Here is a 13,799-nt window from a genome sequence, read left to right as displayed (position 1 = left end):
GGGTAGATACCTATGGCCTGATTTTATGTCAAATTACCTCCCTTTATTTCAAATTAAAATGGGTATATCTCCATAACTAATGAAGATACTGATCTGAAATTTATTTTTGTCAACAGATTTATTTGGCAGATCCTTCTTTTGTTCACTTACAATAATTTTTTTTTTAATTACTTTCCTTTTACGTTACTATAAATAGCTTATATTTAGTAACTTTTTTATTATTGGCCGTAGGGAAAAACCAAGACCACTTTTCTGTGGTACAACATGGATGGTACCTCCAATTTTTAGGTGTATTTTGACATATCTGTACCTTGTAAGAATTTTTTTTCTTTTTGGTTAAATTTCTTCCCTTTGTTGTTACTGTCCTTTAGACTTAGATATTTTTTTTTTGAGGACCTTCTTGTCCTGGAGTGCAATGATAACAGGTGAGCGATATAGGGCCATCATGGCCCTTTTGTTAGCTCACCTGAGCACAAAGTGCTCAGGGTGAGCTATTGTGATCGCTCACTGTCCGGCATCCTTCCATCCGTCAGTTGTCCGTCTGGCCACACTTTCCTTTAAACAACATCTCCTCCTTAAGCACCTGGCCAATTTTGATAAAACCTCACAAGGATGTTCCTTGGCTGGTCTTCTTTAAAACTGTTCAAAGAATTGATTTCCATACAGAACTCTGGTTGCCATGGAAGCTGAAAGAAAAAACTTTAAAAATCTTCTTGTCCGAAACTACAGGTCCTAGGGCATTAATATTTGGTATATAGCATCATCTAGTAGTCCTCTATGAAGATTATTAATAATTATCCCCCTAGGGTCAGATATGAACCAGCCCTGGGGGTCACATGGTTTACATAGACTTATATAGAGACAAATTTTTGAAAATCTTCTTGTCCAAAAACACAGGGCCTAGGGCTTTGATATCTGGTATGTAGCATCATCTAGTGGTCCTCTACTAAGATTTTTCAAATCTCCCTAGGGTTAAATATGGCCCCGCCCTGGGGGTCAAATGGTTTATATTGACTTACATAGGGAAAACTTTGAAAATCTTCTTGTCCAAAACCACAGGTCCTAGGGCTTTGATATTTTGTATGTAGCATCATCTGTAGGTCCTCTACCAAGATTGTTCAAATTATCCCCCTAGGGTCAAATATGGCCTGCCCTGGAGGTCACATAGTTTATATAGACTTATATAGGGAAAACCATTGCCAATCATTAACTTGAGAACCACTTGACTCAGAATGTTGAAACTTCATAGGATGATTGGACATGCAGAGTAGATGACCCCTATTGATTTGGGGTCACTCCATCAAAGGTCAAGGTCACAGGGACCAGAACATGGAAATCCATTTCCAGTCAGACCTCGAACCTTCAAACTTCATAGGGTGATAGAAATTACAGAGTAGATGATGACTGCTATTGTTTTTTGAGTCACTCCTTCAAAGGTCAAGGTCACAGGGGCCATCTGTCCATCACACTTCATTTTAGATCAATAACTGGAGAACCATTTGACCTAGAACCTTCAAACTTCATAGAGTGATAGGCCTTACAGAGTAGATGTCCCGGATTATTTTTAGGGTTACTAGATCAAAGGTCAAGGTCACAGGAGCCTGAACATGGAAAACTGTTTCTGATCAATAAAACCACTTGACCCAAAATGTTGAAGCTTTATAGGATGATTGGACATGAAGAGTAGATGACCCATATTGATTTTTTGGGTCTCTTGATCAAAGGTCAAGGTCACAGCGACCAGAACATGGAAAGTGGTTTCCAATCAATAACTTGAGAACCATTTTACCCAGAACCTTCAAACTTCATAGGATGATAGGACTTACAAAGTAGATGACCCTTATGGATTTTGGAGCAAAGGTCAAGGTCACAGGGGCCTGAACATGGAAAACTCATACCCACGGATAACTGGGGAACCACTTGACCCATAATGTTGAAACTTCATAGCATGATTTGGGATGCAGAGTAGATGACCCCTAATTATTTTGGGATCATTCGATCAAGGGTCAAGATCACAGGGGCCAGAACAGGGAAAACCGTTTCCAATCCATTACTTGAGAACCAATAGGCCCAGAATGTTTGTGGGATGATTGGGCATGCCAAGTAGATGATCCTTATTGCAGCCAACCATCAGTGTCTCTTTGACTTTCTCTCCTGTCCCCTATTGACTTCTTGCCTATTACTATCGTGCATTGGGGGAGACATGCATTTTTAGCTCACCTGTCACAAAGTGACAAGGTGAGCTTTTGTGATCGTGCAGCGTCCGTCGTCCGTCCGTTAGTGTGCGCGTAAACTTTTGCTTGTGACCACTCTAGAGGTCACATTTTTCACAAGATCTTCATGAAAATTGGTCAGAATGTTCACCTTGATGATATCTAGGTCAAGTTTGAAACTGGGTGACATGCATTTAAAAACTAGGTCAGTAGGTCAAAAAATAGAAAAACCTTGTGACCTCTCTAGAGGCCATATTTTTCATGGGATCTGTATGAAAGTTGGTCTGAATGTTCATCTTGATGATATTTAGATCAAGTTCGAAACTGGGTCACATGTGGTCCAAAACTAGGTCAGTAGGTCTAAAAATAGAAAAAACCTTGTGACCTCTCTAGAGGCCATACTTTTCAGTGGATCCTCATGAAAGTCAGTCAGAATGTTCACCTTGATGATATCTAGGTCAACTTCGAAACTGGGTCATGTGTGGTCAAAAACTAGGTCAGTAGGTCAAATAATAAAAAAAAACCTTGTGACCTCTCTAGAGGCCATATTTTTCATGGGATCTGTATGAAAGTTGGTCTGAATGTCCGTCTTGATGATATCTAGGTCAGGTTTGAAACTGGGTCAACTGCGGTCAAAAACTAGGTCAGTAGGTCTAAAAATAGAAAATCCTTGTGACCTCTCTAGAGGCCATACTTTTGAATGGATCTTCATGAAAATTGGTCAGAATGTTAAACTTGATGATATCTAGGTCAAATTTGAAACTGGGTCACGTGCCTTCAAAAATTAGGTTAGTAGGTCAAATAATAAAAAAACATTGTGACCACTCTAGAGGCCATATTTTTCATGGGATCTGTATGAAAGTTGGTCTGAATGTTCAATTTGATGATATCTAGATCAAGTTTGAAACTGGGTCAATTGGGGTAAAAAACTAGGTCAGTAGATCTAAAAATGGAAAAACTTTGTGACCTCTCTGGAGGCCATATTTTTTAATGGATCTTCATGAAAATTGGTCAGAATTTTTATCTTGATGATATCTAGGTCAAGTTCAAAACTGGGTCACATGAGCTCAGAAACTAGGTCACTGTGTCAAATAATAGAAAAAAAACGACATCATACTCAGTTCAAAACTGGGTCACATGGGGATAGGTGAGCGATTCAGGACCATCATGGTCCTCTCGTTCTACAAAAGTGTCTAGTTGGTATGTAGCATCATGTAGTAGTCCTTTACAAAGATTGTTCATTTTATCCCCCTTGGGTTAAAACTGACCTCCCTGGGTTGGGGTGGGTGGGTACAAGCAACTAAACCCTTAACTCACCTGAGCGATATAGGGCCATCATGGCCGTCTTGTTATTCACGTGTCAAACCAAATTTGAGATTCTTCTGCCAGGAAACCCTTAAATTAAGTAAGGACAAAATATTTCAAGCAAACGACATTGTGCACAAGATTTTTATCAGGAACTTGTTCTCTAAATCATTTTCATAGTGTTTGAACTGACCATCTTTCTTTCCATTCGCCCATCACACTGTCTTGTTAACTTGACTTTTTGAAATATTTCAAATACTAGAGCCATTGTTATCAAACTTGTTATCACCAAAATACGGCGAGAGCTACGGTCTGAAAATTGACCCGAAAAAAAAAACTCTGCTGGCAATGTTCTGTCATATAGGTCGCAGGAACTTTTTCAGGCAGCAAAATGGGTAGAATAAGTGCGGCCTATACGCACCAAAATACGGTAGGTTTATGGTAGGAATTGAATACTCTTCAAAAAGGAGGTACTCTATTACGGGTCCAATACCTTAAGATAGAAAAACCTTTAAACAACTTCCTCCTGTGAACTGCCAGGTGGATCTTCATCAAACTTGGTGTGTGTCATCATTGTAAGGTCCTCTCCAAAATGTTTCAAAATGGAAACTTAGCTGGAGCAAAAAATAAAAGTACACATGTACCTTTAAAGGTCCTATACTAAGGAAAGTGAACATTTTGATTTCTTTTAAAAAGCACAGAAACTATTTCATTTTATTGGAAAATGAAAGTTGGTATGTAGAAATTCGAAACAAATCACAGTATATGTACAATTATTTTTCTATGAAGTATGAAGAAAGTTAAAAAGACCTGGGGGGTCATTCTGTCGATTCATAGAAATTTCAACATAATACACATACATTTCTTTGAGTTCCAAAGACCTTCTGTAAATTTTGACCTGCCAATCATCATTATTTAATGTCTTGCAGGCGTTTATGCACTGGCTATGAAAAAAATTGCCAACTCACTTTCCCTTAGTAATGGACCTTTAAATGACTTCTTCTTTTGAACTGCTTCAAGGATCTCCATCAAACTTGGTCTGTTGCATTATCATAAGGTCCTCTTTCACATTTATTCTGATGGGGGTGCTTGGCCCCTTTATGGGGCCAGGGGCCACTAGAGTTAAATATAGAACAGCTTTAATCTACTTCTTTTTATGAACCATTTTGTCTGAAGCATAGTTGTAGATCCTCTCCAAAGTCTAATCCAAATGGTGGCACTTGGCCTCTTTTAGGGGCAGCTAGTTTATACTAAACACAGTTGTTACCATTCATGATTCAGTGTGGCACTTGGCCTCTTTTAGGGGCAGCTAGTTTATACTAAACACAGTTGTTACCATTCATGATTCAGTGTGGCACTTGGCCTCTTTTAGGGGCAGCTAGTTTATACTAAACACAGTTGTTACCATTCATGATTCAGTGTGGCACTTGGCCTCTTTTAGGGGCAGCTAGTTTATACTATACACAGTTGTTACCATTCATGATTCAGGTGGCACTTGGCCTTTTTAGGGCAGCTAGTTTATACTAAACACAGTTGTTTACCATTCATGATTCAGTGTGGCACTTGGCCTCTTTTAGGGGCAGCTAGTTTATACTAAACACAGTTGTTACCATTCATGATTCAGTGTGGCACTTGGCCTCTTTTAGGGGCAGCTAGTTTATACTAAACACAGTTGTTACCATTCATGATTCAGTGTGGCACTTGGCCTCTTTTAGGGGCAGCTAGTTTATACTAAACACAGTTGTTACCATTCATGATTCAGTGTGGCACTTGGCCTCTTTTAGGGGCAGCTAGTTTATACTAAACACAGTTGTTACCATTCATGATTCAGTGTGGCACTTGGCCTCTTTTAGGGGCAGCTAGTTTATACTAAACACAGTTGTTACCATTCATGATTCAGTGTGGCACTTGGCCTCTTTTAGGGGCAGCTAGTTTATACTAAACACAGTTGTTACCATTCATGATTCAGTGTGGCACTTGGCCTCTTTTAGGGGCAGCTAGTTTATACTAAACACAGTTGTTACCATTCATGATTCAGTGTGGCACTTGGCCTCTTTTAGGGGCAGCTAGTTTATACTAAACACAGTTGTTACCATTCATGATTCAGTGTGGCACTTGGCCTCTTTTAGGGGCAGCTAGTTTATACTAAACACAGTTGTTACCATTCATGATTCAGTGTGGCACTTGGCCTCTTTTAGGGGCAGCTAGTTTATACTAAACACAGTTGTTACCATTCATGATTCAGTGTGGCACTTGGCCTCTTTTAGGGGCAGCTAGTTTATACTAAACACAGTTGTTACCATTCATGATTCAGTGTGGCACTTGGCCTCTTTTAGGGGCAGCTAGTTTATACTAAACACAGTTGTTACCATTCATGATTCAGTGTGGCACTTGGCCTCTTTTAGGGGCAGCTAGTTTATACTATACACAGTTGTTACCATTCATGATTCAGTGTGGCACTTGGCCTCTTTTAGGGGCAGCTAGTTTATACTAAACACAGTTGTTACATTCATGATTCAGTGTGGCACTTGGCCTCTTTTAGGGGCAGCTAGTTTATACTAAACACAGTTGTTACCATTCATGATTCAGTGTGGCACTTGGCCTCTTTTAGGGGCAGCTAGTTTATACTAAACACAGTTGTTACCATTCATGATTCAGTGTGGCACTTGGCCTCTTTTAGGGGCAGCTAGTTTATACTAAACACAGTTGTTACCATTCATGATTCAGTGTGGCACTTGGCCTCTTTTAGGGGCAGCTAGTTTATACTAAACACAGTTGTTACCATTCATGATTCAGTGTGGCACTTGGCCTCTTTTAGGGGCAGCTAGTTTATACTAAACACAGTTGTTACCATTCATGATTCAGTGTGGCACTTGGCCTCTTTTAGGGGCAGCTAGTTTATACTAAACACAGTTGTTACCATTCATGATTCAGTGTGGCACTTGGCCTCTTTTAGGGGCAGCTAGTTTATACTAAACACAGTTGTTACCATTCATGATTCAGTGTGGCACTTGGCCTCTTTTAGGGGCAGCTAGTTTATACTAAACACAGTTGTTACCATTCATGATTCAGTGTGGCACTTGGCCTCTTTTAGGGGCAGCTAGTTTATACTAAACACAGTTGTTACCATTCATGATTCAGTGTGGCACTTGGCCTCTTTTAGGGGCAGCTAGTTTATACTAAACACAGTTGTTACCATTCATGATTCAGTGTGGCACTTGGCCTCTTTTAGGGGCAGCTAGTTTATACTAAACACAGTTGTTACCATTCATGATTCAGTGTGGCACTTGGCCTCTTTTAGGGGCAGCTAGTTTATACTAAACACAGTTGTTACTATTCATGATTCAGTGTGGCACTTGGCCTCTTTTAGGGGCAGCTAGTTTATACTAAACACAGTTGTTACATTCATGATTCAGTGTGGTCACTTGGCCTCTTTTAGGGGCAGCTAGTTTATACTAAACACAGTTGTTACCATTCATGATTCAGTGTGTCACTTGGCCTCTTTTAGGGGCAGCTAGTTTATACTAAACACAGTTGTTACCATTCATGATTCAGTGTGTCACTTGGCCTCTTTTAGGGGCAGCTAGTTTATACTAAACACAGTTGTTACCATTCATGATTCAGTGTGGCACTTGGCCTCTTTTAGGGGCAGCTAGTTTATACTAAACACAGTTGTTACCATTCATGATTCAGTGTGGCACTTGGCCTCTTTTAGGGGCAGCTAGTTTATACTAAACACAGTTGTTACCATTCATGATTCAGTGTGGCACTTGGCCTCTTTTAGGGGCAGCTAGTTTATACTAAACACAGTTGTTACCATTCATGATTCAGTGTGGCACTTGGCCTCTTTTAGGGGCAGCTAGTTTATACTAAACACAGTTGTTACCATTCATGATTCAGTGTGGCACTTGGCCTCTTTTAGGGGCAGCTAGCCTCTTTTAGGGGCAGCTAGTTTATACTAAACACAGTTGTTACCATTCATGATTCAGTGTGGCACTTGGCCTCTTTTAGGGGCAGCTAGTTTATACTAAACACAGTTGTTACCATTCATGATTCAGTGTGGCACTTGGCCTCTTTTAGGGGCAGCTAGCCTCTTTTAGGGGCAGCTAGTTTATACTAAACACAGTTGTTACTATTCATGATTCAGTGTGGCACTTGGCCTCTTTTAGGGGCAGCTAGTTTATACTAAACACAGTTGTTACCATTCATGATTCAGTGTGTCATACATATATTCAAGGTCAGTCAAGGTCAGATGAGCAACTTAGGACCACTATTCACCTCTTGTTTGGACTTTTATTATTAGTCTGTCAAGCATGTCCAGTGGGCATGATTGTGTCATACAATGTTGACATCATTCTTGTTCAAAACATTTTCAGTTTAGTAAATTAGTTTCTCATTGTTTGCACCTAACCATTGTGTTGTATTATTCAGTAAATTGTGATCCAAACATTTAGACCTGGACAATATAGTAGAAAGATGGACAAATGATGTAATACAGTTTAGAATTTCTAGCACAAAGTTTGAGTAAACTACAACAGTAGTAATAGAAGACAAAGCAGGAGCCAACCACAAACAACAACTACTCAGAAGAACTGTTATGTTAACTGTTAATGTGGTGTTACAATATGGAAAACATGTTATTAGTAAGGTATTAGAGCACTAATAGTAATGTTTACAAAATGGCCTTTGCTTGGTATATTCTAAAAAGTAACCGTGTTTTGCACTATTTTGCAATTTTTAAACAACTTTTACCGTGCCGTTTTTTATAAATTTTGTATAACTTATGGTATCTCCTCAAGCTCAAGTAGAGACAAATTTCAAAGTGATAGCCACTATCCAAAACGTTTGCAGAGAACTCATTTTACCATTTATTATAATAAAAGAAACATCAAACTATTGGTAAACAATTATAAAACACAAAATAAAATGTCAATATCATTTTTTCTGCGGTGCCTCAAGTAAACGGATTAAATGAGACAGAATTCATACTTCAACATTGAAAAAAATAGGTCGAATGCTGTGTTTCTGTTTTGAATTTTGCTAACCCCATTTAAAAATAACCTTAGGGCAGATGTAAAACCTACCTAAATTTCTTCCACAATATATAATCTAGAGGTGGAAGCAAAATAGAGAACTTTCACTGCGTGTAACTCAATATTTTTAAAGATGTGTAACTCGACCCCTTCTGTTTAAGTAGTAAATTCACTTTGAACACCAAGAAATCGCTTATAAGATTAATCTTTTTTCCATTTTTGTACAAGAAATCAATAATAAGTCTTGAAAGAAGTAAAAACTTACTAGAAAAAAGGAAAATAAGGCGAAAAAAATTTGGTCCCAGTAGGGCTTGAACCTACGACCCCCTGAGAATTGCAGTAAAAGTAGGAATTGAATACTCTTCAATAAGGAGTTTTTCTATTAGTGATCTAATACCTTAAACAATCTTTCCATCAAATACTACAATTCTTAGGTAGTAAAAAGAGAATCAGTCCAACTGTCTTGGCTGCGCCACCAGAAACACAACTACTTTTTTTGCCTCAAATCCAAACAGGTGCATTAGATTCCCATAAATTTGTTAATTAAAATTTGAAATCCTTGAATTTATAGCCACACAGAATAACTATTTTGTCTGAAACTGAATGATTTTTATTTTAACGGAATTAAATGATTTTGAAGTTCAGAACTTGCAGAATTGCTTGAAATTTTGTCAGTTATGAGTGTAGCTCTCATGATTAGTAATGTAAACCAGAAACATCCTATGATATCTAATGATTTTCTTGTATAAATTGTTGATAATGATTATTATAGAAAGTTGCCCAATTAGAGGAACAGCACAATACGGAGGTTAATCGACTGGTATCTCTTATAGAGAAAGAGAAAGAGGATGCCCTGCAACTGAAATCTAGTCTTACTACAATGACTGGTGATAAACAGGTGACAAGCTGTCTTCATTTTGACATATCAAATAAAGAAAAAAATGATTTTTCATTTACTAATTATTTTGATCTGAAATATTATATTCTGTATTGCTCTAAACTTTGCTCTTGTCTGAGTGGTTATAATTTCTGGCTTGGATTCACATCCCTATGAAATATGGACAAAAACACTCTGGACAAAATCCCCCTGCTTTTGACATAGACAGACTTAATCCTGTTTGATATTTTTCAATTTTGTCTGCTTTGGTCAAAAGTTGCTACGTATATATTAGCTATTTAAGCGACATGAAAAGTCATCTGTGCAATCATATCTACATAGTAATAGTAATACTTATTGCAGGAAAGTTTGATATTACCAGATAGAATGCAGTTTGTATCAGCTTGAAGGCCATTATAAATTAGTTGCAAAATTATTATGCACATTTTTCTTAAAATGAGGGAGGAGGCAGGATTTGATTTTCTACTTCCTGTTTCTGATAATAGTATTCCGTAAGAAAAAACAAAAATGACAGTCAAACATTTAAAAAACAATAAATATACAGTAGAGGCCATGTCAGTTAAACAAATGAATAACACACATATTGAAAGGCATTCTTTAAAACAGCTTTGAAAAATGTTCTTTTATTTTTTTTAGAAAAAAAAGTGTCAGGGTTGCATAAAAATGAAACTAGATTGGGATGATAGTCAAGCAATCAATTTTGGCCCAATTGTGCTTGTTTTAAAAGAAATTTATGTCCATATCTGCTGTTTGTCAAAGTGATATCCTATCTTTACAAAAGCTGATGTTGCAATGAAAATGTTTCAGACAAAGTTCAATGAAGCGGTGAACAGAGTCAGCAAAGAGAAAGATAGAGTGATAGAAGAACTGAAAATTAAAGAGAGAGATGTGGTTGTAGATATCAAAAAGTACCAAGGTAAAACTGGAAATTATTATCTCAACAGAATACCCCTGTCCCATCGTTGTCCCCACCCAGTCAAAGGCAAAATTATTGACTGCACTGGCAAATTGTAATTTTTAATTTGTGTTTGTTAAATTTAATTATCTGTAATTTTTCATATACATAATGGATGACAATGCACATCTCTAAAAGTGAGCAGCATGCAGATATTTAGTGCTTCGTTGAAAACCTTTGCCATTCGGTAGGCAGATTGTGGCAGAAATTTGATGCTAGTGAATTCTAAATGCATTGAACTTAAAGTACACAGGGTTTTTTTAGCTCACCTGAGCCAAAGGCTCATGGTGAGCTATTGTGATCGCTCAATGTCCGTCATCCGTCGTGCGTCGTGTGTCCGTCAACATTTTCTAAAAAAATCTTCTTCTTGAAAACCACTGGGCAGAATTACACCAAACTTCACAGGAATGATCCTTGGGTGGCCCCCTTTCAAAATTGTTCAAAGAATTGAATTCCATGCAGAACTCTGGTTGCCATGGCAACCAAAAGGAAAAACTTTAAAAATCTAAATAGGAAAATCTTCTTCTCAAAAACCAGAAGCCCTAGAGCTTAGATATTTGACATGTAGCATTGTCTAGTGGACCTCTACTAAAATTGTTCAAATCATGACCCCGGGGTCAAAATTGACCCCGCCCCAAGGGCCACTTGATTTTACATAGGAAAATCTTCAAAAAATTTCTAAAAATAAACCAGAAGGCCTAGGGCTAGGGCTTAGATATTTCACATGTAGCATTGACTAGTGGACCTCTACAAAATTTGTTCAAATCATGACCCCGGGGTCAAAATTGACCCTGCCCCAGGGGTCACTTTATTTTACATAGGAAAATCTTCAAAAATTTTCTAAAAATAAACCAGAAGGCCTAGAGCTTAGATATTTCACTTGTAGCATTGCCTAGTAGACCTCTACAAATTTTTTTTAAATCGTGACCCTCGGGGTCAAAATTGACCCCGCCCCAGGGGTCACTTGATTTTACATAGGAAAATCTTCAAAATTTTTCTAAAAATAAACCAGAAGGCCTAGATCTTAGATATTTGACATGTAGCATTGCCTAGTAGACTTCTACAAAATTTATTCAAATCATGACCCCCGGGATCAAATTGACCCCGCCCCATGGGGTTACTTGATTGTACATAGAAAAATCTTCAAAATTTTCTTAAAATAAACCAGAAGGCCTAGAGCTTAGATATTTGACATGTAGCATTGCCTAGTGGACCTCTACAAAATTTGTTCAAATCATGACCCCCGGGGTCAAAATTGACCCCGCACAAGGGGTCACTTGATTTTACATAGGAAAATCTTCAAAAATGTTCTAAATTTTTATTACCAGAAGGCCTAGATCTTAGATATTTGACATGTAGCATTGCCTAGTGGACCTCTACAAAATTTGTTCAAATCATGACCCCTGGGGTCAAAATTGACCCTGCCCCAGGGGTCACTTGATTTTACATAGATTGTCAAAATTTTCTAAAAATAAACCAGAAGGCCTAGAGCTTATATATTTGACATGTAGCATTTCCTAGTGGACCTCTACAAAATTTGTTCAAATCTTGACCCCCCAGGGTCAAATTGACCCAGCCCCAAGGGTTACTTGATTGTACATAGGGAAATCTTCATAAATTTGCTAAAAATAAACTAGAAGGCTTAGATCTTAGATATTTTATATGTAACATTGCCTAGTAGACTTCTACAAACTTTGTTCAAATAATGACTCCCGGGGTAAAATTGGCCCCGCCCCAGGTTACTTGATTGTACATCGAAAAATCTTCCAAAAAAATTTCTAAAAATCATCAGTTTGACATTTGAAACATGTAGCTCATATTACTCAGGTGAGCGATTCAGGGTCATCATGACCCTCTTGTTTGAAAGTAGTAAATCTTGTCTGTTTACTCTGTAAATGGAGATTTATATATCTCATTTATTTTCCTTCAGTATTCCTTCTGTACAAAGGAAAGTTTTGTAAAAGACATTTTGATATTTTTGTTTAATGACGATTTGTGTTGCTATTAACCATATTATAAGGGAAAGCTTAAAAAATATGTAGTTATTTCTAGCACTTCTTTTGCCTTTGTCCTTGGCTGGGCAGGGTGGTTAAGGTTGCTGGTTACGAATCACTTACCCTTTACCGATGTTGGTTTGCACCTTACTTGGGGCGTTGAATTCTTCATGTAAGGAAGCCATATATTACCATGTTTGAGAAAACAAGTTTTATTTCAGAGCAAATAGAAATGTTAAAAGAGGAGAAGAGTAAGGCGGAGGACATCAAGGAACGAGCATTGACCTTTCTGAAGGACAAGGAGGCCAACCAACGGCACCTGGAGAGTGAACTCGGTCTGGCACAGCAACAGGTCAAACAGTACAAGGAACAGCTACAGAGTCTGGGCTCGGACTCGGTAGACCCTAGTATTACCAAATCCTCACAGTCTGTTGTAAAAATAAGGTATGATTAAGCTGAATTAAAGAAACCCAGAGTATTGAGAGTAAGCATTTTTGATTCCCCAGAACTGAAATCTTGTTGTTGACAAAAGAATGCTTAACAGATTATGGTTTTGATATTAAAATAGAGTGTACATGTATAGATATAAAGATTCTTCTTTCTCAGTATATTTTAGTCACTGCATTTGTGTTCATCCTCCCATAAAAAGCTAACTGTAAAATCTAATAAAAAGTGTCTTATTGTCAAGGTAAGGGTGTTGGGTCGTCACCTTCACAAGCTTAAATTTTTGCAAAATCATAGTGTTCAAGTATTGGTGGAAATGTACAAAATAGAAGAAAGGTCGGCTTGCAATACATTTAACTCTGTGGCATTTGAGTGTTCCCACCTGAAAGTATCACAGCTGTTAGCCTTACTTAAGAGTTAAGACTTTGGTATTACTAGATTTGATGTGCCATTCAGTATTCCAGTTTAGTACATGTACAATTCAAGGTTATGATAGACTTGTAAATTATGGCAAGAGATCCAGAAACACTAGTATTTACTGCATAGTAATGTCATAAATGTTCAGTGCATACATGTTTAGCTAATTGTTTTTACACTTGTTTTCCAGTGATCCAGAGGAACCTGCACTACACCAGAGAATCAAAGCCCTTGAGGATGTAAGTCTTATACACTGAACACACTTCTTGACATAGTTTTATTGTTTACTGTGAAATCATAAATATTTGTTGGGCACTAATTTTTGTGGATTTTGTATTTGAGTCAAACCATGAAGTTAATTCCCATAATCAAGCTAAAGTCCCATTTATTTTATGTTCAGAATTGAAACCCATGAATTTATATCCTGGCAAAATAGACCATTTTGGCCAAAATTGGAAAGTTTAACACCCACGAATTTTACTGATTTCACAACCTGGGGGTTATGGAATAGAGCCCCACTGGGTTACGACCATGCCTTTA

General features: G+C 37.7%; 1 protein-coding gene across 3 annotated transcripts in view; it reads left to right on the top strand.

Moving 5' to 3' along the window:
- The window catches only part of LOC123525566 (RB1-inducible coiled-coil protein 1-like), an 88,105-nt gene that overhangs the window by 58,921 nt on the left and 15,385 nt on the right, over positions 1–13,799 (top strand). For all 3 annotated transcript variants that reach the window (XR_008370076.1, XM_045304709.2, XM_053537753.1), the window contains exons 18-21: positions 9,324–9,449; positions 10,257–10,365; positions 12,620–12,842; positions 13,450–13,498. Coding sequence is in view for 2 of the 3 variants with exons in the window: in XM_045304709.2 (XP_045160644.2) it covers positions 9,324–9,449; positions 10,257–10,365; positions 12,620–12,842; positions 13,450–13,498 (507 nt within the window). In the remaining variant the exon portion in view is untranslated. The remainder of the gene's footprint in view (positions 1–9,323; positions 9,450–10,256; positions 10,366–12,619; positions 12,843–13,449; positions 13,499–13,799) is intronic.

Source organism: Mercenaria mercenaria, chromosome 3 (assembly GCF_021730395.1).
Source record: "Mercenaria mercenaria strain notata chromosome 3, MADL_Memer_1, whole genome shotgun sequence".
NCBI classification, from domain to species: Eukaryota; Metazoa; Mollusca; class Bivalvia; order Venerida; family Veneridae; genus Mercenaria; species Mercenaria mercenaria.
The sequence above is the reverse complement of the archived record's forward strand: the minus strand, read 5'-3'. Positions and strand labels throughout refer to the sequence as shown.